Genomic DNA, 24,791 nt, shown 5'->3' on the forward strand with positions numbered 1-24,791 from the left:
TAACGCTCTGGTCCTGGGTTTTTTTGCAGCTTAAAAATGGCTCAGCCATCTACAGTTAAAAAACGTCATGGTGGGCATGAGGCCATAGACTAACATTAAGAGCAGTTTTTAAGCTGCAAAAAACGCTCAGAAAAGTGGCTGTAAAAACGTCCAAAAGCATCCATGGAAATGAACCCTAATACATAGTCCTTTACTGCTAAAGATTATTCTACCGCAAGTATTCGTTTTTTTGTGCCCCACTTTCTACAGAAGGGGACTACACTTAATGCATATTTCCACACGCAGATTCACATCAGAGTTTACACATATTGCAAAACAATGCTTTATTTGCAAGAAACATATTTACAATAATTTTGAAAGGTTTTGTCTATTTTACAAGTATATTTGTAGCGGCAACCACAGGCAGAACTTGTGAGCACAGTCACTTCTGCTTGCAGTGGCTACACCATTTCCACTTTCCCAGTGAAGAGGTTCTCAGTGCTACCCATGTTAAAAGCCTTTCTCTGCAAGCCAAGTCTGTAGCTCTTTATCAAAGTATCCTTTGACTTTGATGGCCCTGCTGATCTCATTAACTTGTGTTGCTGGTGTCTTTCCTGTTAGCTGGGTCAAAAAGTCTCGTACTTCAGCTTCAAGAACCTGTGGAAAGTACAAAATATTACATGATGAAACAAGTAGTTGTATTTGTATTCTCCAGAACACTACACCCTTCTTAACCACGTCAGCCCCGGACCATATTGCTGGTCGAAGACCAGAGCACTTTTTGCGATTTGGCACTGCGTCGCTTTAACTGACAATTGCGCAGTCGTGCGACGTGGCTCCCAAACAAAATTGGCGTCCTTTTTTTGCCCACAAATAGAGCTTTCTTTTGGTGGTATTTGATCACCTCTGCGGTTTTTAGTTTTTGCGCTATAAACAATAGAGCGACAATTTTGAAATTTTTTTTTTTTTTTTTACTTTTTGCTATAATAAATATCCCCTAAAAATATATATATATATATATATATAAAAAAAAAAAAATTTCCTCCGTTTAGGCCGATACGTATTCTTCTACATATTTTTCGTAAAAAAAAAAAAAAATTGCAATAAGCGTTTATTGATTGGTTTGCGCAATAGTTTATAGCGTTTACAAAACAGGGGATAGTTTTATGGCATTTTTATTAATATTTTTTTTACTAGTAATGGCGGCGATCAGCGATTTTTTTTTTTCCGGTACTGCGACATTATGGCGGACACTTCGGACACATTTTTGGGACCATTGGCATTTTTATAGAGATCAGTGCTATAAAAATGCATTGGATTACTATAAAAATGCCACTGGCAGGGAAGGGGTTAAGTATGTTCCCTGGGTGTGTTCTAACTGTAGGGAGGGGTGGCCTCACTAGGGGAAATGACTGATCGCTGTTCATACATTGTATGAACAGACGGTCAGGCATTTCTCCCCTGACAGGACCAGGAGCTGTGTGTTTACACACACAGCTCCCGGTCCTCGCTCTGTAACAAGCGATCACGCCCGCCGGAGTCGGCTGCTCGGCGAGATGACGTAAAGCTACGTGATCTCGCCCAGCAGAGCCGACCTGCCGCCGTATACGGCGGCTGGTCGGCAAGCGGTTAAACTGTTACTGAACCCAGCATTCATTAGATCTGCCTTCCACAGTACACAGACATTTAATTATTTTAGTAAATATAAATGGCAAAATACCTTTTCTTATCAGCAGTCTTGTGACTTTTTTTTAGTGTCTAGTTAAAGCTTGTAGGAGGAGTTTTCATTCTCCTCCAACTGTCCTATGAGTTTGCAGGACCCCTGACCCTGTGTCTGGACAGTGCTGATTGGCCCTGTGTGCATCACTTGCAGTCTCCCCAGAAGAAAAACAAAATTCTCTAGCAAAATGCACCAAACTGAGCAAAGGCCCGGTCTTATCAGGAGATGGCTTGGAGACAGTGGAAAAGGGAGAATCAGAAAACAGGATCAAAAACTGAATTTTTACAAAATGCAGAGGATTAATCCCTTAGTTTCCACAGTGAGTATAACAAGCATGCTTTACTGCATATACAGACTGATTTTACGGTTGTGGGTTTATAACACTTTAAATTCACGCTGATCAGTTAGAAATCAATGTGTCAATGATACAGGCAGAAAGAGGAGTTATGAGCCATTGGCAATGCATGGAAACAAGATGTATTCTTCAAAGCAGCTCATAAAGAGAAAGGTGTTCAAATGCATACAAGCTGAGACAAAACACATTTTATTTACTGTATTTATCGGCGTATACCGCGCACTTTTGTGCCCTGAAAATAAGGGTAAACATCGTGGGTGCGCGATATACGCCGATACTCGCTTCCTGCGCTGTGTTTGAACCACTCTGCCGACATATACCTAGCGCAGTACACTCGGGCAGGCTCGGCTCCGCTCGCGGTCACGTCCTGTGCGTCCTTTACATGAGAGGAGCCGAGCCTGCCCGAGTATACCGCGCTCGGTATATGTCGGCGGAGTGGTTCAAACACAGCGCGGGGATCGGCTGAAAAACACAGCGGGGAGGACACCACGATGGCCGCAGAAGGACGCCGGAGCGGACAAGGCTGCCGATGGACGCCGGGCAAGACACCGACGAGGGGCATCCAAACTAAGTATTTTTTTTTTTCCAGGAATTTTCCTTCTAGGTTGGGGGTGCGCGCTATACGCCGGGGGGCGTTATATGAAGATAAATACGGTATCTAACTAGCTGCAAAAAGAAGATTGCCTGATAAAATGATACAGTTGTATGCTCACCCATATGTCACCTTCAATCTTGCGGATAACAGTCATTTGACGATTACCATGAGTGATGTCTTTGTACACTGGAATGTTGTGCATTCGGGAGCGTCTCACAAAATAAGGGAGATCGGGAGGTGTATCTAAAAATTTAAAACAGAAAATTCAAACTTGTAGTAAAGTTATGGAGACGACATGCCTGAAATTTTAAATATATGAAATCAAATGTATAGTAAGTAATCAGTAATGAACAGGCAGCAGCACTACAATGAAGGCACCTGGCATGTCTGCACACAGCTTTGGAGGTCTCTAGCTTCCTGGTACCCTGAATCATGGGGCACTGTAATATTATAGGTTAGCTCTGCCCTACTCCAAGGTGGTCACTGCCGCTAATGGATAACCCCAATGTCATCACATCCTTTGCTATACTTTTACATTGCCGTTACCTTGTTTAACAATCTTCTCTTACAAAGTATTTTGGAGCAGGGACAGATATTGCTAAACATCGTGCGGGCACCACATTCCTAGGTCATTAACTACCGTACCACCGAGATACAAAAGCCACATACAGAGTTCATTATTTCAGTGACTTGACAAACCCAGTCTTGCATTGTGAAAAGGAGCAGTTAGTAAATCAACCCCAATGATTTCACTCATAGGCAAATATACTGTGCACTGCAAGTGCAGTTGGTCTAACATGAGGAGAAGCTCTGCTGATTTCCATCATCCAATCGTGTAAAAAGCACAAATGCTGTTTCTCCCCCCCCCCCCTTGCATGTGATTAGGGCCACCATCAGGAATTATGGGGCCCCTTACACAGCTTCAGGCATGGGCCCCCTGGAGCAGAGAACCGAGGGGGGGGGGGGGGGTGCAGCCGCCTCAAATTGAGGGGGAAAAAAAAGGGGGGGGGGGTTGCCATCCGGGCCTCTTACAGGTACTGCCTGTACACCCCCCTGATGGCGGCCCTGCATGTGATTGGGTATTCTTTGCAAAGTAAAGCTTTGCTTCATTTATTAAAATGTTTCTAAACCCAGGACCCTGCATTCACTATATCTGGTCTCCCACAGAACAAAGAAATGGAATTATTTTAGTAAATATAAACTGCTACCACCTTTTCTCATCAGCAGTATGAAGCAGTCTTGTGATTTCTATCAGTTCCTGATAAGGCTTGTAGTGAGAAGTTTTCATACTGCACTGGGCTGTCCTATCAGGATGCAGGACCCATGACCCTCTGTCTGGACTGTGCTGATTGGCCCTGCGTTGATAACATGCACCCTCTCAAGAAAAAAAACAACTCTTTAGCAATACACACCAAACTGAGCATGCATATGTTTTGGGGGCAGTGCAAGAATGCAGAGGAATAACCCCTTAGGTTCCACAGCGAGTATAAAAAGCATGCTTTAATGTGGAGCAACTGCACAGTATATTTGATTTTAGTAAATCAACCTCATTGTGCAACACTACAAAGCAGCAAGTCTTGATATGTAGTAGGATACACATATATAACTATGCAAGAAGGTACAAATAGAAAAAAAAAGTTTATTTAAAGCATTACAGCCGTATTAAATCCAAAAAAAATATTAAATTGCAGCTCCCAATTCTTACATGTGGTGGCTGCATTTTTTTTCCCCTTTCCGTACTAACAGACCAAGCTGTCCAGACAAAGTTGCAGTTAAAGGGTTGAGACTATGGAAAATTGTTACCATGCTTACCGTAAATTTTCTTTCCTGTGAGCTCATGTCAGCCTACGAATGGGTCAGCTCCACCCCTCTGACCCCACAAGACAATCCCCTGCTCAAATAAAAGGAGGGATTCCCCCATACCCAAGCGTTCCCAACATGACCTCCTGACAGAACACCAGGGCCGGAAAGCCTAGGCCGATATGATGAGCCCCCAGGAAAGGAAAATTACGCCAAGTATGGTAACAATTTTCCGTATTCCTGGGGCTAATCATGTCAGCCTATGAATGGAATATAGCGAGCATGAAAAGAAAGGGCAGGACCAAGCAATATAAAGAAAAACAAGAAACTACACAGACTGAATGCAAAAGAATTGTATAAAAAAATAAAAATCACACATAAAAGCGCAGAACCAAGCACCAAGATGCCCAAAGCCCAGAAAGGGCCATCCATCACATCCAAACAGTAATAGTAGGTGGAAGCGTTAGGGCACTTTCAGCTGGCAGCCTTACAGAATTTCCACTGGAATCTAAGTGACTTGCCCACAAAGCCGATGTTGCCATTGTGGAATTCACATGAACCCCCTCTGGAGGGGAAAGACCCGAAGCTACCTATGCCCATCTAATGGTTTGGACTAGCCAAGAGGCAAAGGATTCTAGGTGAGGCCATTTGACCCATTTTAGCACTTACTGATAGATTAACCAGTTATTCGCCAGCCTGAACTTCTGCGCTCTCTGCAGATACGTGAAAAAAAAAAAGAAAGAAGGAGACCTATAAATTGCGTCCACCTTTGACCAAATTTCCTGTCCCGAAACGTCAGACAATGAAGATTGCACCACTTCCTAACTTATATGAAAAGGTCCGACCTTTCGAAGAAAAGACGGAACTGGATTAAGAACCACCATCTTGAAACGGCTCACAATATGGAGACTTAGCTGAGAAAGCTTGGATTTTTTCTGTGACCCAACTGGTTGTTGTTTAGCTATAAGTTTTCTTGCATAAAAGGTGCAACCAAACAGATTTTCCACGCAACGAACAGTTAGAGCTGAAATGATCAACAGCTGGACCAAACTGTAGCCAAGCCCTTTGTCTAGGGCTGATTGGAAGAAATCCAAGACCTCAATAAGAGAGGAAGACTCAGAATTGAATCGAATAATCACTGCCACCCCAAAGATCTTTTCCACACACTATAGAATGTAGCATTCAAGGATACCTTCCAAGATTCGAGCAGCATCCACTGAACCTCTTCCGCTATGCCCATTAAGGTCCTGGAGTGGCCTAGCCAGTCTCCAGACCATAATCCCATAGAAAATATGCGGAGGGAGCTGAAGGTTCAAGTTTCCAAATGTCAGCCTTGAAAATCTTAAAGCGGTGGTTCACCTTAAATAACAAGTTTCTACCATAAAATCCAGCATACTAGCGTGAGCTACAGTATGCCTTTATTTATTTTTTTTGCGCCGCACTCCCGTAGTTAAGTTTCAGACTCCCCGCGGGGAATGGGCGTTCCTATGCAGAGGGGAACATGATTGACGGCCGGCTATGGCGTGTCACGCTTCCCGAAAATAGCCGGAGTAGGACTCGGCTCTTCACGGCGCTATACGGCGCCTGCGCACAGACTAGGAGCTGACTGCGCAGGCGCCATGAAGAGCCAAGTCCTATTTCGGCTGTTTTCGGGAAGCGTGACGCGCCATAGCCGGCCGTCAATCATGTTCCCCTCTGCATAGGAACGCCTACTCCTCGCGGGGAGTCTGAAACTTAAAGCGGAGGTTCACCCTTTAAAACAATTTTTGACATCACACAAAGTCGCGCCATCCTACCGACACAATGCCGGTGTTTTTTTTTTTTTTTGTCTGCACATACCTCTTAATCCCAATTTTCACCTCACGGCGATCCCGTGGGAGTGGGCGTTCCCAAGCACTGCCTGTGATTGACAGGCTTCCGAACGGCGCATACTGCGCGTCACAGGTTGCCGAAAAAACCCAAACGTCGGTGCGGCTCTATACGGCGCCTGCGCACCGACGTTCGGGTTCTGTCGGCAACCTGTGACGCGCAGTACGGCGCAAAAAAATAAAATAAAGGCATACTGTAGCTCGCGCTAGTATGCTGGATGACATGGTAGGAAAAAAAAAATTTTTTTTAGGGTGAACCCCCGCTTTAATGACTGAGAGGATCTGCAAAGAGGAGTGGGACAAAATTCCTCCTGAGATGTGTGCAAACCTGGTGGCCAAGTACAAGAAATGTCTGAACTCTGTGATTGCCAACAAGTACCAAGTCATGTTTTGTGAAGGGGTCACTTATTTCACTCAAATCAAAATTATAACTTTTTAGAAATGTGTTTATTTGGATTTTTTTGTTGTTATTCTGTCTAACTGTTTAAATAAAACTACCATTAAAATGATAGACTGACCATTTTTTTGTCAGTGTTTGTGATACTTTTGTCCCTCACTGTATAAAATAGGCTGCTAGTGTAGCTACTAAAATTATTTTAAAGTGAAACTGTGCTTTGCCCATGCAGGGCTAATAGTGCAGCTTCATTTTAAAGCGACGGTCACCAGATCCAATTAAAACTTTGAAGCAGCAGAGTATACTTAAAGCGGATGTGCCAGTAAAAAAAAATATTAAAAGCCAGCAGCTACAAATACTGCAGCTGCTGACTTTTAATATTAGGACACTTACCTGTCCTGGAGTCCAGCGCCGTCCGCAGCAGAGGACGAGCGATCGCTCATCACCCTGCTGCTCCCCCCGATATCATGTGTGCTGGGAGCCGAGTGTTCCCAGCACACAACGGGGGATAGACGGGAAGTCAGGAAAAACCCGTCTTTTGCCCGTGACTTGTGGCCGGAAGTGGGTGCAAATACCTGTCTTTAGACAGGTATCTGCACCCCCCTCCCCCTGAAAGGTGTCAAATGTGACACCGGAGGGGGGGGAGGGTTCCGATCAGCGTGAGTTCCACTTTAGGGTGGAGCTCCGCTTTAAAACGGAGAAGTCCAGCCTGAGCTTTTTGCTTTTTAGGCTGGGCTTCGCCTCTGGGTCACAGGAGTGCAATTCATTTTGCACTCCTGTGACCCGTTTTCAGCAGAGATCAGTCTGAAGTCCGCTCTCCGCTGACGTCACTGCAATCAGTCCAGGCACCGCATCACCTCGACTTTCAAGTCTGGATCCGTCAGCTGCCCTGATTGATGGCAGTATCAGCGAGCCGCTGAGATGCTGAGACAGCCGCTCCCCGCCCCTCCACAGCTCAGCACTCCAATAAGCGCGGAGAAGTAGAGCAGAAGAGATGCTGACTGACAGTCATCGCTTGGGGAGGAGTGAGAACCGAGCCATTGGCAGTGTTTCTGGCTCGGTTCTCAGTGCAGAGACACCGGGAGATAGATGCAGCATCAGTCTGATGCTGCATCCACTGAGGCAAGTATGACTAGCAAAAAAAAATAAAAATTCTCTTTTAATAGTTACATCTCTTAGCTCTTTAAACGTTTCTCTTACAGAGGCTTTAAAGCGAAGTTCCACCCAAAAATGGAACTTCCGCTTTTTGGATTCCTCCTTTTTGAATTTGGCACCTTTCAGGGGGAGGGGGGCAGATACCTGTGTAATCCAGGTATTTGCTCCCACTTCCGGGCATAGATTGCCGCAGTAATCTACACCATGTCCTGCCCCTCCTCCTCCATCCCCCCGCTGTCTTCTGGGAGACACACAGGTCCCAGAAGACAGCAGGGACCAGCGCGACTGACGCAGTAGGGAACCAGGGAGTGAAGCCGCAAGGCTTCACTTCCCGATTCCCTTACCAAAGATGGCAACGCCTCCACCCGAGAGGTGAAGGACAGATCGGCTTCGGGTGCTGAAATCGCGGGCGCCCTGGACAGGTAAGTGTCCATATATTAAAAGTCAGCAGCTGCAGTATTTGTAGCTGCTGACTTTAAAAAAAAAAAAATAATAATTCACGGAACTCTTCTTTAATGAATAATAGTTTAACAGGAATCGGACACTGAGCAGAGTGATCAGATCCTTGCCTGTGCCAGCCATCCAGCTGTTGCTCACTGGCCTGCTGTAACTGAAGCAGACATTGCCAGCACCCACACAGCGGGCAACCACAGCTTCTTTTTCTAGTACACAATATACGTTTTTCGTTTAGTTCAACCCAACGGGCTGAATGAAAAAAAAAAAAAAAAACTGAAGAGCTCGGAAAGAGATCCTGTACTAACAATCTGGGCGCAAAACGGACACAGCTTACCAGCATCAAAACATTATCCTATTGGTGAAGTATGGTGGAGGGAACAACGATTTGGGCTGGGCCAGTTTGGCCCAAACCAACTATTTAAAATGGACATTAAAGATAAATAAACGTTATTTTATATAGCACCTTTCCGTAGCTTCTCACAGGATATCATAAAGGAAGAAAAAAGGGACAAGTAACAGCTTGTCTACAAAAAAAAAAAAATTTAGATTTAATTTGAAGGAGTTTAGAGACGAATATGACTCTGATGTTCTTTGGAAGTGAATTCCAGAATTTTGGAGCATAGCAGGAGAAGGCTCCGTCTCCCATCAAGTGTAAGTGAGTAGAGGGGACACACAGAAGACCAGAATTTAACAAGCAGAGGTTATGAGGGGGGAGCAAGTTGATAAAATTTCACTGAGATAATGGAGTGCCAAGCCATGAAGCGCCTTATAGGTGAGCAAGAGGATTTTAAAGTCTATGTAAATCCTGATGAGTAGCCAGTGAAAGGACTCCAGGAGAGGGGTAATAGGAGCACATGTACCAGACCTAGTCAGGATTCTGGCTGCAGAATTTTGAACAGATTGAAGTAGAGTAATAGTGGATTTAGATACACCAGCGAGTAGAGCATTTCAGCAGTCAAGTCGGGAGAATAAAAATGTATGGATCAGCTTTTCAGCTACAGTGTATGATAGCACAGGACGCAGCCCAGCAATATTTTTTCCGACAACATTTTGTACATGTGGATCAAAGGTTAACCCCTTGCCTCCCAAGCCAATTCTGACAGTTCTCTCCTACATGTAAAAATCATATTTTTTTTGCTAGAAAATTACTCAAAACCCCCAAACATTATACTGTATATGTTTTTTTTTTTTTTTTCAGAGACCCTAGGGCAGTGTTGGCGAACCTTGGCACCCCAGATGTTTTGGAACTACATTTCCCATGATGCTCCGCTACACTGCAGAGTGCATGAGCATCATGGGAAATGTAGTTCCAAAACATCTGGGGTGCCAAGGTTCGCCATCACTGCCCTAGGGAATAAAATAGTGGTCGTTGCAACTTTTTATGTCACGCAGTATTTGCGCAGCAATTTTTCAAACGCGTTTTTTGGGGGCTTCAAACAAACAAACAAACAAAAAAAACACTAAAGTTATCCTGATTTTTTGTATAATGTGAAAGATGATGTTACGCCGAGTAAATAGATACCCAACATGTCACGCTTTAAACACTTGGGAACCTGCCGCCGTCATTACATTGCGGCAGATCGGCACAATCCCGCGAGCCGTTGTAGCTGTACGTGCCCACAGCACTGCGGGGGTGCCGATGCTCGTGGCCGGCGTGTGTAAACACACACTCCTCTGTGAGGAGGGGAGATGCAGATCGTGAGTTCCTAAAAGCTAGGAACCACAATCTGTCATCTCCTATAGTGAGTCCCATACAGTTGGAACACACACTAGGGAACACCGTTAACCCCTTTTATCGCCTCCTAGTGTTAATCCCTTCCCTGCCAGTGACATTGATACAGTAATCAGTGCATTTTAATAGCACTGATCGCTGTATAAATGCCAATGGTCCCAAAAATGTCCTATGTGTCCGCCATAATTTCACAGTCCCGCCAAACCCATCAATATTGCAATTTTAATTACCAAAAATATGTAGAAGAATGCTTATAGCGCAAAAAATAAAAAACGCAGAGACGATCAAATACCACCAAAAGAAAGCTCTATTTGTGGGAAAAAAAAGGATGTCAATTTTGTTTGTGTACAGCATCGCACGACCGCACAATTGTCAGTTAAATCGACACAGTGCCGTATCGCAAAAAATGGCTTGGTCATCGAGCAGCCAAATCTTCCGGGGCTGAAGTGGTTAAAATTGTGCACACTTGTGGAATTGCGCCATAATTTTGGTACTTAAAAATCTCCATAGGCGACGCTTTAATTTTCTTTACAGATTACATGTTTAGAGTTACAGAGGAGGTCTTGGGTAGAATTATTGCTCTCGCTCTAACGTTCGCGTGATACCTCACATGTGTGGGTTTGAACGCCGTTTACATATGTGGGCGCAACTTACGTATGTGTTCGCTTAAATTTTTTTTTTCCCTTCTTTATTGTTTATTTAACTTTTTTTTTTATATTTTGACACTTTCCCTTTACATTTTAATCACTTTTATTACTAGAAATCTAAACATCACTTGTAATAGGAATAGGACATGACAGGTCCTCTTTACCGCTAGATCTGGGGTCTATAAGTCCCCAGATCTCTCCCCTAGGCTGGAAAGAGCTAAATAATAATTAAAAATAAATAAATAAAAACACACACAATATGGACCCTTTCACACATGCAGACCGTTCAGATCCGCCTGTCAGTTTTTTTAGGCGGACCTGAACGGATGCCCAATGCAGGTCTATGGAGCGACAGATGTCAGCTGACATCCACTCCGCTGAATCCAGACGGATGGAAACTCTATTCTCCATCCGTCTGGCGGATCGGATCAGGTGAAAACGGACAGGCGGTCATTTTTTCATCCCACCCCCATAGAGGAGAGCAGAGCTCTGAAAGGTCTGTCCCTGCACAGTGTGCAGAGACGGACCCGTCATCCGCAGGCTCAGCGGGGATCAATGCTGGGCAAGCGGAGTCCATCAAAACAAACAGACGTGTCCATCAAAACAAACAGACGTGTATGTATGGCAAAGGGGCCTATCTTGGCTTCCCAGCCGAGGCAACTGCAGTGTTTACAACTGCCGAGGCTGGACGTGACGTCATAACGTCACGCCCGACCTCAGAAGGTCATAGAGATGACCGGGGATCATCTGGTTCTCTGTCAGCTCTATGGTAAACAGCTGTCGCCCATTCATTCTCTGGCTCGTTGATCGCATGGGCTGGATGTCCCCTCCTGGCACCTGTAAAAAACAATCAAGTGGCTGAACAGCCACCATGATTGTTTTTCTGGTGCATGGCATCGCCGGCAAAAAAAGAAGAAGATATCTGAATTAGGTATCATTTAGATATCCCCACTCAAAGTCCACGACATCATATGACCTCGTTGGGCGGGAAGTGGTTAAACTAGCATCAATATCACCCCTAGATTTTTCAATTTACACTAAATTCCATCATGGAATTAGGCTTTAAACAAAAAGGTGAACTAGCCGGCTGTTTATTGCAGATGAGATTTGAAACTACCCGTCTGCAATAAAATAAACGTACCTGTCTGTAAGGTACATCATCCCATGTCAGCCTATCAAGGTGGCCAAAAGTCTACACCCAGAGGAAGCCGGGTGAAGGTGGCGGTGAGGAACCTCTCTGGCACTATACAGAGGAAAAGTATTGCAGACTTTAATTCCCCTTTAACATAGCAGGCAGAACTACAGAGTTGAAGGAGATCCACTCACATGACTTATCCCAGCTAGCATTTTCCTCAAATCATTTACTGATCCAAATGCAGGGAGGCACTAAACACATGTCTGAATCCCGCTGCTTTATGAGTCGCCCCTACAGGAAGATTTCTGCCCAATACAACAAAGAACATCTCCTGGAAGATAACATTACAATGAAGGTACCTTTAGGGGGGATCCACCCAGACGGGGCTACTCCTGTGTGCTTTGGTGGGATGGGCACATGAAGAGATGGGATGAGGCGCTCCACAAAGCGATACTCATCATGTGACTCTATAATACCCGGGTACTGAGATGTCACAGCAGATCCCGACCCGCTGTATGGGCGCTGAAAAGGAAGAAAGACATATGGATTAGGGGGCACTGGATTCCTACAATAACGGTGTGGGAAATGTCAGCGGTCTGTCCTACATGGAGCTCAGAGGCGGCCATCTTCATCCTTTCATCACCAACCACCCACTTACTGTCCAGCAACATGACAGTGTTCAAGTAGAACAGTAGAAAAAAAAAGCAGACAGCGCAAAACCCAATCCTAACAACATGCAGCTGAACACTGAGGGTCAATATAAAACATATAAAAAAGCAGTGCAGCGTTCAAAACAAGCAAAAACCACATATAACAAAAGTGTGGAATTTGGGAGCCAAAAGGTGTCGACAGCTGACACACCGACAGGGAGAGAGAGAAATATTTTGGCAGTGAAACAGGGTGCTTGAAAACAATCACTTCCGTGCTTTCCGCCACCAGAAATACAGGCCTCTCACCTCAATGAATGGACCTCTGATTCAACAGAAAGGTCATTTGTGCAGTCATTTAACAAGGAGGGGAATGGTAAAGATGAGAGGGCTGTCTTCTTATATGGTCCTTCAGTCAGACTCCTCATTCATTCAGCAACCCTAGTGCGCACTCTTAGTACCGGTACACATGACCGAGTTTCTTGGCAGAATTCAGCCAGAAACACGGTCGGAGCTGGATTCTGCCGAGAAACTCGGTCGTGTGTACACTTTTCAGCGAGGAAGCCGACGAGGAACTCGTCGGGCCAAATAGAGAACATGTTCTCTATTTCCTCGTTGTTCAATGAGGAAAGTTGGCCCGCCGAGATCCTCGGCGGCTTCAACACAGAACTCGACGAGGAACTCGATGTGTTTGGCACGTCGAGTTCCTCAGACGTGTGTGCGGGGCCTTAGACTTGCATTTCTTCATGTAAAATTCAGAAGAAATACATAGTGCTCTCCATGTATTTAAAAAAAGACACTAATTTATTAAATAAAATGACTACTCACAAGCGCAGGTAGGTGGCTGTCCCAACGTCACATAGCCCCCCGCACACGTATCGTCCGTGGGTAAGGACTTCCTCAGCGAATTAACGAAATAAAAAGTTAATTTGTTGAGGAAGTCCTTACACAGGGACGATACGTGTGCGGGGGGCTATGTGACGTCAGGACAGCCACCTACCTGGTTTCATTTATTTGCTACATGACTACGAGCACAGGGACTCTGTGCTGCGCTTGTGAGTAGTCATTTTATTGAATAAATTAAATACAGAGAGAGAACTATGTACCGTATTTATCGGCGTATACCGCGCACTATTTTGCCCTGAAAATCAGGGCAAAATCGTGGGTGCGTGGTATACGCCGATACCCGCTTTCCTGCCATGAGTTTGAATACTGCGCCGGCATATACCGAGCGCAGTACACTCGTGTATCTTCGGGCAGTCTCGGCACTTCTCGCGCTGACGAGAGTTGCCGAGCCTGCCCGACGATACACGAGTGTACTGCGCTCGGTATATGTCAGCGCAGTATTCAAGCTCGGCGCGGGAAACGAGCGGGGAGGACGCCGCAGAAAGACGCCGGACCCGACGAAGAGGACACCCGAAGCCGCAGAAGGACCCGTACCCGACAAAGAGGACACCCGAAGCCGCAGACGGACGCCGGACCCGACGAGGCAGCCGATGGACGCGCAAGACACCAAAACTGTAAGTACAAAAAAAACTTTTTTTCCCCACAGGATTCGGGGCAACATTAGGGGTGCGCGGTATACGCGGGAGCGCGTTATACCGCGATAAATACGGTATTTCTTCTGAATTTTACATGAATAAATGCAAGTCTAAAGCCGCGTACACATGATTGGAATTTCCAATGGAATTTTCCGTCGGGAATTCCGGTGAAGCCGACTTTCATCAGTCTTGCATACACACTGTCAGACTAAATTCCGACCGTCCAAAACGCGATGGCGTAAAACACTACTACGAGCCAAAAAAAATTAATTTCAATCCTTCCGAGCATGCGTCAAGTTGATTCTGAGCATGCGTGGGTTTTTTCTCCGTCGGAGTTGCACACAGACGATAAGAATTTCCTATCCCCCCCCCTATCGGAAAAAAATAAAACATGTTCTATTCCTAAACACAGACGGAAAAAAGTTCCTTTGGGGTCCACACACAATCGGAATTTCCGATGAAAATTCAGTCTGACTTTTTTCATCGGAAATTCCAATCATGTGTATGCGGCATAAGAGTGCGCACTGGGGTTGCTGAAGGACTATATAAGAAGACAGCCCTCTCATCTTTACCATTCCCCTTGTTAAGGGATTGCACGAATGACCTTTCTGTTGAATCGGAGGTTCATTCATTGAGGTGAGAGACCTGTCAAAGGTGTCAAAGGTGTCAAAGGCCCCCCCCCCCCCCTGTCGGTGTGTCAGCCGTCGCCACCTTTTGGCTCCCAAATTCCACACTCTTGGAGTTTTGTGATTTTAGCTTATTTTGAGCGCTGCGCTGCTTTATACGTGTTCAAGTAGAGTTGTCACCTCATCCCTTTAAACCTGAACACATGTGAATTGCACAGGTTCTAAGGCTAATTTAATGCAGATAAGGCACCAAGAGAGTTTAATGACCACCTTAATCAGCCACACAACCTGCGTAATTCATATGTGTTCCGTTTTAAAGGGATAAGGTGGCAACACTATGTTACCTTCAAAATAAGGAATGGCTCCCATACAGCTGACCTCTAACACCCACTTTAAGATAAAGCCCTCTATGAGCTAAATGATAATATTACTAAAGGAAATCAGAATAACATGAAAAGAAAACAAACCTGTAGCCTGACAGCAGTCTTCAGGACATCTAACGCTGTCCTTCTAGTCAAGAAGGCCGCCATGTTGGTTTAGCAAAGAGGGTCAGTTTCCTTTCTTCATTAGGTGTACCAACATGGCCGCCTCTGACCTTCCGGTCCGCTAGGCGCATGCGCTGGGCTGTTGCGGTCAGGGATTCGAAAGGGGTGTAGCAATGTGGCGGAAAAGAACGTGGCTGTACATCATGCCGTAGACGTGCGCGTCCATGTGTCGGTATAAGATGCGTGCGCGCTCCCGCCCCCACCTCTTTCTTTCCTCCATTTTGAGAGACGCGGAGTGGCCGGTGAGGGGTTGTTGGATGATAGTTTGTGTGTGGCGGGGTTCGGTGATGGCGGGGAGGTCAGGCTGCTGGTAGAAGTGTGTGTGGTGGAGTGCGGGGTCACGTGGTGTGTGCGGGGCTCGCTGCCTCAGTCACGGGGGAGTTCTCCCATCCCCCTCATGTCACATGTGAGACTCCTCACTGTCCCGGCCCGGAGTTCTCCTCCATGGAGAATCATTGTGGCCAGCGGGCCAGACCTACCGCGAGCAGAAATGTATCATATTGGGGGGGAGGGGAGATCTACACTTCCTGATAATCCTGGTGATGGTGTGTTGGGGTCTCCTGGATGATCTTATTAAAGGGCCCCATTCGCATGGGAGCCACCTGAAATGCAATTTGACAGCTCAAACCACCTGACAAGTCGCACCCCATTGTAGGGAATGGTCGTGTTCAGACGATGCGACACCGACTTTGCGCATTGATTTGAAAAGCGTATTCCCGCATTACTTTTGCGATTTATGGTGTGACTTGAATAGACGCCTGTGCATGAAGCCACACCGATGTCTTCAGAGTCGCAGTGACATGCCGCTTTGAAGTTGTGTGGTTTCAGATGAAGTCGCACAATTTAAAAGCCGCATTCAAAGTGAGTGAGGGGCTCAGCGGTTATTGTAATCTAATTCATGAGTCTTGTTCAGGGGGGGGCTTCCAAGGGTGAAGGGGGCTTCTCATTGGTCAGTGTGGCCAGTCCGAGATCTGTGCTGATATCCTATGATGCCAGCTGCTGCCCCCATCGCCATCCTCGGTGAGGGTATCGGGAAGTGAAGCGTTCCGGCTTCACTGCCTGATTCCCTACGGCACGAGTCGCGCAGCGCCATCCCCGCGTTCTTGGAGCCATGTGTTTACTAACACCCCACGGGCCCCATTTGGTACAATGTTCCACCCTGAGGGCCCATTCACACTAGTGTGACTTTGGACTTGAGTGGCAGATTGAGTAATGTTGTACTCAGTCATGTGACTTTGGACTTGAGTGGCAGATTGAGTAATGTTGTACTCAGTCATGTGACTTTGGAGGCTCACTGATGTAAACAGAGCCTAACTGCTGTTTTCTGCCCTGGTAGAGCGCCATTCTATGTGCCCGTTCCCACTGCAAGACAGCCCAGAGGTGAGATTTACAGATGTGGCATATCGCACCTCACTGGTTCTGTGCAGTCGTATGAACTGGCACTTTGTACACTTCAAATAAAGTTCCGGGGGGCAAAAAAAAGCTGCGATGCAGCACAACACCACCCATTGCTGTGCATCACTGCAGCCTGAAATAGATGGCTACCTGCACACCGAACTGCTGTGGATTAGTCTCTTGGATAAGTGTGACTGGGCCCTCTAAGGGCTGGTTTACACTTGCTTCAAAGCAGGGCTTCTGATATGCTTTGTTAAAACTCTGCCAGTCAAAGCCCCGTCACTAAATACAATGGTTAGCTTACAGTCCTGTTTACACCTTGCTTTTGCTTGGTGCTTTGGTGAGGCTTCAAGCAAGCTTTGCCATAGACTTCTATGGAGCCTTTGAAGCTACATGGGGTATATTTTTTGAAGTGAAGCAAAAGCAAGGTGTAACCAGGACTGTAAGCTAACCATTTTATTTAGCGACGGAGCTTTCACTGGCATTCAGAGAGCTTTAACAAAGCTGAAGCAAGCGTAAATGAGCCCTAAAAGAGAAGACTGGCCAAAGCTCTTGTCATGTGGGTCTCGGGAGTACACTTGTGCTCTGCTGTGACCCAGAAGCAGCGGACAGTGGGCTAAAGTTGGCTGAGAGCTGCTACAGACTCTGGAAGGATCCCAGCAATAATGTCGGGATCCACCCAGATGCCTGACTGGCAGCCGCAGAGAAGAGAGCAGTTACTGACGGTCACCCCTGTGTGCTGAGTGATCAGCGGTCATTGAATGGTTTTTAATGTAAAGATGTTTCCTTGTTTATCCACTGATTTACTTAGTGATTCTAAAGGCTGATGTTTTTCTTTTAACCTTAAGGCTTCATTTCCATGGACGTTTTTACAGCCACTTTGTTTAGCCTTTTTTACAGCTTAAAAACACCTGTCCATTTATTTATTTATTTTAAACCGGAGCTCAAAAACGCAGCGGTAGCCTTTTATAGCGTTTTTTAACTTCTGGCGTTTTTACAGCTCTAAGGCTTCAGAACGCACTGGTCCTGGTTGTTTTTTTTTTGCAGCTTAAAAACGGCTCAGCCATCTACAGCTCAAAAACGTCATGGTGGGCATGAGGCTATAGACTAACATGGAGAGACATTTTTAAGCTGCAAAAAAAGCTCAGAAAAGTGGCTGTAAAAACGTCCATGGAAATGAAGCCTAAGGCTAGGTTCACACTGCTGCAAATTCAAAATCGCGATTTCGCGACTGCGGTTTTGCCGTGATTTAAGAGACATCTGTGCAGGGTTCAATGTAAATCGCGGCCCGAAATCGCAAAAAGTAGTACAGGAACTACTTTTTGAAATCGGTGCAGCGCCGCAGATTTGGCGTCGCACCTATTAGTACGGTACAATTGCCAGCAAATGCCGCCGATTTAAGATGCGATTTGACATGTGAAATCGCATCTCAAATCGTACCAGTGTGAACCTGGGCTAAAGCTCCACCGTAAAAAAAAAAAAATATTAAAAGCCAGCAGCTACAAATACTGCAGCTGCTGACTTTATATGGACACTTACCTGTTTTGGAGTCCAGCGACGTCTGCAGCAGAAGACTAGCAATCGCTCATCTATCTGCTGCCCCCATCGCCATCCTCGGTGAGGGAATCGGGAAGTGAGTCGCGCAGTGCCGTCCCTGCGTTCTGGGAGCCATGTGTTTCCCAGAACACAACCGGTGGGAAGTGACACAACCCGCAGAGAGGACTCCTGGAAGTGAGTGCAAATACCTGTCTTAGAGTTCCGATGAGCGGAAGTCCCACTTAAGGGTGGAGCTCCGCTTTAATGCAACCTCTGTATTAAGGTAAACCTGATTGCAGCTCACCACTCCCACCATACTACTTACCTGAGCCCAATCTTGATCCAGCACCGTGCACAACAGCAGTGGCTCTCTCCCTCCATTGGCTCTACTGCTGTCAATCCCAGTCAGTGGGGTGGCTGAGCCATGCTCTGTCAGTGGATGGTGAACTACCTAGAGCATTCAACTTCATTGAGAACTACAACCAGCAGCTGCAAAGTCTGTCAGTACTTGTAGTTTTCCATTCACAGAACTACGTGACTGAATGATGTGCTGGCAAGGCACCCCACATGGCAGTGTTTTTTTAAGTGACAGCAAGTGCGGGTAGAAGATCCCCTGCTTGCTGTCACTAGATGCAGCGGATCAGGTAGATGCTGCAGGAGTGGGAACATGTTACATGTTCCCAAAGGTGAATTTATCCTTAAATTTAGGGAATGCTTTAAGGGGGGAAAAAACACTTACAAGTTTAGAACCACTTTAGTTGCTTGGTCTGATAAGGTCTGTTGACAACACTGCTGTCCTTGGTTAATCACTACAGTGCTTTGTAAATGGAGTGTTTTTAAAGCTGAACTCCCGCTTTTGTCAGACTTTGCCAAGCTGACCCGAACTATGTCCCTCACTAACATGTAAGGCCGCTGTATGTGGCTGAGGCTACACACAGTACCGTGTTCTGCGTTTGAGCCGAGACTTCCTCTTGTACCCGGAACACAGTCTATCTGATCAGTACTCAGCCAAAGTGTTCTAGCAATCAATACAAATCTTCCTCTGATTGGCAGAGTCTGACTCCGACTATCAGAGGAAGTTTTTTGTATTCATTGCACTGGTCTCTTAGGTGTGGACTGAGTAGTCAGCCCTCCCCTACTCAACCACTCCCACAACATGAAAGTGAATAATTTTGCAGTCCGATATGAGAACTGGGGGTGGCTAATTCAGGGAGTCTTTTAGGAGAGTCCTAAAATTACATAATGTTCTAATGGTATATTGGACCAAAAGGGAGGAAATGAGTTGTATGTTTACATGCACTTTAACTGTATTGTAACTCAAGATGTTTTGTATTTGCAGCAACCATGCAGATTTTTGTAAGGGCTCAAAATCTACACACCCTTGAGGTGTCTGGTCTAGAGACTGTCTACCACATCAAGGTAAGTGTATCTGATCAAAGTTTAAACTTTAAGGGCCAGTTCACACCATAGAATTGCAGTCCGGCTGCGTTAGATGCTTTCCTGCATGCATGTCTTTTGATATGCTCCAGTGCGTTATTGATGCAGTCCAGTGCACTTTTCTACCTTTTTTTTCTTGACCTTTTAATAACGTGTGTTCCAGTGATTTTTTGATGCTTTCTACAGTTTTCCAGTTCAGGAAAAATGCAGCATGTTCTATTTTTATTTATTTTTCTTGACCTGCAAAGCAAGGGTGTGAACTTTGCCATTGAAAACCATATAACCTACTTTCTATACGTTTTGGATGCAGAAAAAAACTTCTATTGAAGTATGTCATCTATCCCAAACAGACGGAGTATCACTCGACATGACTACCATCTATTTTATTTATGTATTTTAACTATGCTAGCAAAGCCACTCTTTCCTCAACTAAACTTGAGTGTCTAAAGTTAAACTATTTATTTTACACTAACTTTTAACCACTTCCAGACCAAGCCTTTTCTGGCACTTTTTGTTTGCTTGTAACAATCAGTATCTTTTTGCTAGAAAATTGTTTAAAACTACGAAATATATATATATTGTCGCGCGTTATTTGCGCAGCAGTTTTTCAAGCACAATTTTTTGAGGCAAAATACTTTTTAGAATTTTAATGCAAAAACGCCACAATACATATTCCTGTATTTTTATGTAAAATGTTATGCTGAGTAAATGGATACTATACATGACAAGCTTTAAAATTTGTGACAAATGGCATACATTTTGCTATCTATAGGCAACGCTTCAAAAGCCTTTACAGGTTACTAATTTAGATTTATAGAGGTCTACTGCCTATGATCTTTTGCACGGGGGGGGACTTTAAAAAAAATATATTCCTTTTTTAATTGCTGTCACGCGGAAAGTAAACATCCTTGTGACGGTAATAGGCATGTGACAGTTACTCTTTATGGAGAGATCTGGGCACCCCAAATCCCTTAAAAGCATTTAAATCCCCAAGATCTGTGTTTTTTTTTTTTTTTTGTTATGGCTCCGTTAATATTCGAGTAAAGGTCATCGCTTCAGGGCTACCATAGCGAGAGCCAATCCCGATGGGGCGGGAGAGTCTGCAAGCTGCAAAATGTGTCGGTAAGGACATCACCACCCACCCCCCACCCCCGCTTGTAAAAGCAGTCTAGAGGCTAGTTAGCTGCTAGGTTCTCTTTTACAAGGGATCCGATCGTTGGCTCTATAAAAAATGTACCTGGCTATGACTAAGCACTTGTTTCAGTGCGAAACGCGGCAGCAGTCAGGTTTTATTTTATTTTGCTGTGACTTGTAGTGCTGTCCTTTTTTTTTTTTTAATAAAAGGCTACAATTTGTTCAGAGTGCGGTTGTCCAGAGACAATCTTTGTTCCTGCTTTGCTAAGTGCATTGCCTGCACCTGAGTTGTCTGCAACTCATCTGGTTTCCCACCTGGAGCGGCTATTCCCTTTTTACCTGGCAAAACCACCAGAAGTCTGGAAGTGGTTAAATCATTGAGTTTTTAGCATTCTGCAGTATGTACTTTGAGACTGATGCTGTTATAGAATACATTTAATCTTGTGATCGCTGTCAGTTCTCATTTTATTGGCACTTTTTAAACTGTAGTCTTGCTTTGCATCCATCACACATACCATTTGCTCTTCTTTCAGGCCCAGGTCTCCTCTCTAGAGGGAATTGCCTGCGAAGACCAAGTTATTCTTCTTGCTGGTGCCCCCTTGTCTGATGAAGACACCCTTGGCCAGAGTGGAGTATGTGATCTCAGCACTTTGGATGTTGCTGCTCGTCTGTTGGGAGGTCAGTATTTCAGGCGTTTAAGTCTATAATCCCTAATGATGCTTCCCTTGGGCCTATTGGCACATTTGTTTTGGTAAGATAAAATGCATTTTTGTTACATAGGATTAATTTTTCAACCATGAACCAATAACCACACGTCTCTACCAGACATTAATTTCATGATCCCAGTTATACGTTCTCCATATGTTGTAAAATCCACCTTTCTCTAATAGTCAAACATCCATGTGCACAAATTAGCCTTAACACCCAATGAAAACAGGTAAACTTTTAGCAGGAAGATCTAACTGCATATGCTCTTTAACATGTGCGATTTTGGCATGAACATCACTTAAAAATCCCAGAACAATATATTTTTTTAAAAGCATTGGACCAATGGCATAAAGTATGAAAGTTGAAAGATACCCACAATTGTACACATGTGGCAACCATATATGATCATGAAGAAGTATGAAGGCTGCCAGTTTGACCTGGCTGTAATGCTTATTCTTTTTGTCACCTAAATTTATTCAACGGAACCCCCAATGCACTCAAAACATGCAATGTAGCACTGCACAAAAAGACACCTTATTCATCAAGAATAGGCTGCAATAATAAAACGTGCCTTAATGCATAGTGTGACTGGACCCCTAATGTGGTCAGCCCTCCATGTTAGGCATCAGTTGTTTAATTTGGCCATTGTCTTCAGAACTAGGTAAGGATCTGTTCTATGGAAGGTGCCTAACCCTGCTGGTTTACCACTTTCTGGAAGAGAATTTGATTTGACAGATTGGAAAACCCCATCCCTAGTTGGTGTCTTTCACACTGGGGCGCTTTTCAGGTGCTTTGGGGCTAAAAATAGTGCCTGAAAAACGGTTCCCAGACAGAGGGCTTTCACACTGAGGCTATGCACTGGTAAGGACCTTAAAAAAAAAAAACTCCTGCAAGCAGAATCTTTGGAACAGTGAAGGAGCGGTGTATACACCGCTCCTCCACTCCTGCCCATTGAAATTAATGGGCAGCGCTGCCAAACCGCCGGTAGAGTGTTTCTGCATGTTCCTGAAGACAGTACAATTGTCCTTTAATATTTGTCTGGCCTCAGTCTATGTTGACACTTAGGATGGCATTGTTCTGCAATGCAATACAGTCTTCTGAAGAGCACCCCTTCCTCACTAAATAAAATGTACTTATTTTTTAAATGTAATAAATGGTGTGTAAAGTCTACTTTACTCAAATCTGCAAAATTGAAATGTGCTCTGGTAACCTTTTTTATCTGAAGCTTCAGTGATCAATTTTTAGTAAGGCTATCGCTAGACTACTCGTTTTAACAAAATCATTCCTACAAGATCATATGTGCATGTATCTTATCCCTTTTAATTACTTGAACGCTGTCCCTGACTTGATGATCAAAAGTCCTGAGACTTCTATTTTGGATTGCCATCTTGGGTAAGATTTTGAGCAGCCCAGCAGAATATCTGCCACTCTATAATAATTCCCTTTTGATTTATCCCCCAACAGCTACATAAAAGGTTATGTGGGAAGGTGGAGGAGCTGGGCCAGCACAGAGTAATAAACACTACCAGAAGAAAGCTATGATGTGGAGGCAGGGTGGTGCTTGGAATGGACTCTTCCTAAAGTAGTAGTTCTAGTTCAAAGACATGTTAATACAACATTTATGGAAAGGAAAAACACCAAACCTGGGCTCTTAAAGCGGAGTTCCACCTAAAAATGGAACTTCCGCTTAACCCACTCCTCGCCCCCTTACATGCCACATTTGGCATGTAATTTTTTTGGGGGGGAGTGGGGGCTTCAGGAGAAGGGGACTTCCTGTCCCACTTCCTCCTTCCGCCGAGGGGCTGGAAAGGCGATTAGCTTAATCGCCTTCTTGCAGCCCCTCCCTGTAGGCGAACGCCTGTCCAATTGGACGGCGCCGCATGCGCAGTGCCGCTTGCGCATGTGCAGTGGGTGCCCGGCCATGAAGCCGAAAGCTGTCACTGCCCGGTGCCCACACTAGGAATGAAGACGCCGGCCGGCGAGGAGCGGAGACCCGGCAGGCGCGTCGCTGGAGCAGTGGAGCAGGTAAGTGTCTGTTTATTAAAAGCCAGCAGCTACACTTTTTGTAGTTGCTGACTTTTAATAAACTTTAAAAAAGGCTGGAACTCCTCTTTAAAGAGGAAGTAAACCCTGATGGGTTTTACTTCCTCTCACTGCAAATGAAAATCATAATGGGCTAGTATGCATTGCATACTGATTCGCCAGAGCTGTGTGACGTCACTCCTGTGCATGCACAGGAGCCGCCATTAACGGCACATGCTAGGAAAAAATGGCACAGAGTTTTGTTTTAGTTTTCCCCCGTGCATGCGCATTTAACATTTTCGGCGGACGTCTAGAAGATATTTCCACTACCTATAGGTAAGCCTTATTCTAGGCTTACCTGTAGGTAGTCCAAAAAAAGGGTTTTTGCGTATTCGATAGGCTATCATTTTGCTTTGTATTGGTGGATGGGTGGAACTGAGCTTGGAATTCTGGTGAATGTCTTGCCACAGGAATCTGAGATCCGATGATTTTTATTTATTTTTTCTGACTAGGTTTAGTTTTATATCCTTGTGTGATTGTAGTGAATAATGTGTAAAAAATGCTTTCTTCACACAGGTAAAGTCCATGGTTCTCTAGCTCGTGCCGGAAAAGTACGAGGCCAGACTCCAAAAGTAAGTGTTTTTTATCCGTGAAAAAAAAAACATTAGTCCGGTATTTTTTATATTGGCTGTGTGGAGCAAGACTGGAAAGCACTGTTGGCTCTCCAGTTAATACAGAGATTTGTACATTCTAAATGTATACATATAAACAGCTCACTAGTAATGTCATTAGTCTTGTATCTCCTCCTGTTTGTTTTTCAATCTGCTTACTATATATTTTTACTGTGTTTTACAGGTGGCCAAGCAAGAGAAGAAGAAAAAGAAGACTGGCCGGGCAAAGAGGCGCATGCAATACAACAGGCGCTTTGTTAATGTTGTGCCCACTTTTGGCAAAAAGAAGGGACCCAATGCTAACTCCTAAAATGTCACAATGGGTTAATAAACAGATGTAGAACTTCAACCTGTTGTAGTGTTTGAGTTGAGAAAATATTTTATCATAGACTCGTTTCATTGTTAATATGGTTGTAAACCTCAAACAATATTCCTGTTTAGTGCATGCGTGTCTCAATTCAGAGCACTAAGGCTCGGTTCACACCTATGTGCTTTTTGGTGCTTTTTTAACCACTTAAGCCCCGGACCTTTAGGCAGCTAAATGCCCAGACCAGGTTTTGCGATTCGGCACTGTGTCGTTTTAACTGACAATTGCGCGGTTGTGCGACGTGGCTCCCAAACAAAATTGACGTCATTTTTTTCCCCACAAATAGAGCTTTCTTTTGGTGGTATTTGATCACATCTGCGGTTTTT

The 24,791-nt window shown here is 44.9% G+C and overlaps 2 protein-coding genes across 2 annotated transcripts; one reads left to right on the plus strand and one right to left on the minus strand.

Moving 5' to 3' along the window:
• Window positions 1-298: 298 nt before the first annotated feature.
• MRPL49 (mitochondrial ribosomal protein L49) lies at window positions 299-15,262 on the minus strand. The gene is made up of 4 exons (XM_040328547.1): window positions 15,118-15,262; window positions 12,196-12,358; window positions 2,768-2,892; window positions 299-636 (listed from the first exon to the last, which is right to left on the minus strand). Exons 1-4 carry the CDS (start codon window positions 15,178-15,180, stop codon window positions 490-492), a joined length of 498 nt encoding a protein of 165 aa, XP_040184481.1. The 5' UTR covers window positions 15,181-15,262; the 3' UTR covers window positions 299-489.
• Window positions 15,263-15,348: 86 nt separating this feature from the next.
• FAU (FAU ubiquitin like and ribosomal protein S30 fusion) lies at window positions 15,349-24,447 on the plus strand. Its single transcript, XM_040328548.1, has 5 exons — window positions 15,349-15,437; window positions 19,466-19,545; window positions 21,231-21,375; window positions 24,004-24,059; window positions 24,283-24,447. The coding sequence occupies exons 2-5, from the start codon at window positions 19,471-19,473 to the stop codon at window positions 24,406-24,408; spliced, it is 402 nt and encodes a 133-aa protein (XP_040184482.1). The 5' UTR covers window positions 15,349-15,437; window positions 19,466-19,470; the 3' UTR covers window positions 24,409-24,447.
• The last annotated feature ends 344 nt before the right edge of the window (window positions 24,448-24,791 follow it).

Source organism: Rana temporaria, chromosome 11, assembly GCF_905171775.1.
Source record: "Rana temporaria chromosome 11, aRanTem1.1, whole genome shotgun sequence".
Taxonomy (NCBI): Eukaryota; Metazoa; Chordata; class Amphibia; order Anura; family Ranidae; genus Rana; species Rana temporaria.

Excerpts from the sequence above, each read along its gene's own strand:
- MRPL49 (XM_040328547.1), bottom strand. The coding sequence starts at position 15,180 with ATGGCGGCCTTCTTGACTAGAAGGACAGCGTTAGATGTCCTGAAGACT. Across the intron at positions 12,359-15,117 it reads AGACTGCTGTCAGGCTACAG|CGCCCATACAGCGGGTCGGG; the intron begins GTTTGTTTTCTT and ends CTTCCTTTTCAG. Across the intron at positions 2,893-12,195 it reads TGGGTGGATCCCCCCTAAAG|ATACACCTCCCGATCTCCCT; the intron begins GTACCTTCATTG and ends TTAAATTTTTAG.
- FAU (XM_040328548.1), top strand. The coding sequence starts at position 19,471 with ATGCAGATTTTTGTAAGGGCTCAAAATCTACACACCCTTGAGGTGTCT. Across the intron at positions 19,546-21,230 it reads AGACTGTCTACCACATCAAG|GCCCAGGTCTCCTCTCTAGA; the intron begins GTAAGTGTATCT and ends CTCTTCTTTCAG. Across the intron at positions 24,060-24,282 it reads TACGAGGCCAGACTCCAAAA|GTGGCCAAGCAAGAGAAGAA; the intron begins GTAAGTGTTTTT and ends TGTGTTTTACAG.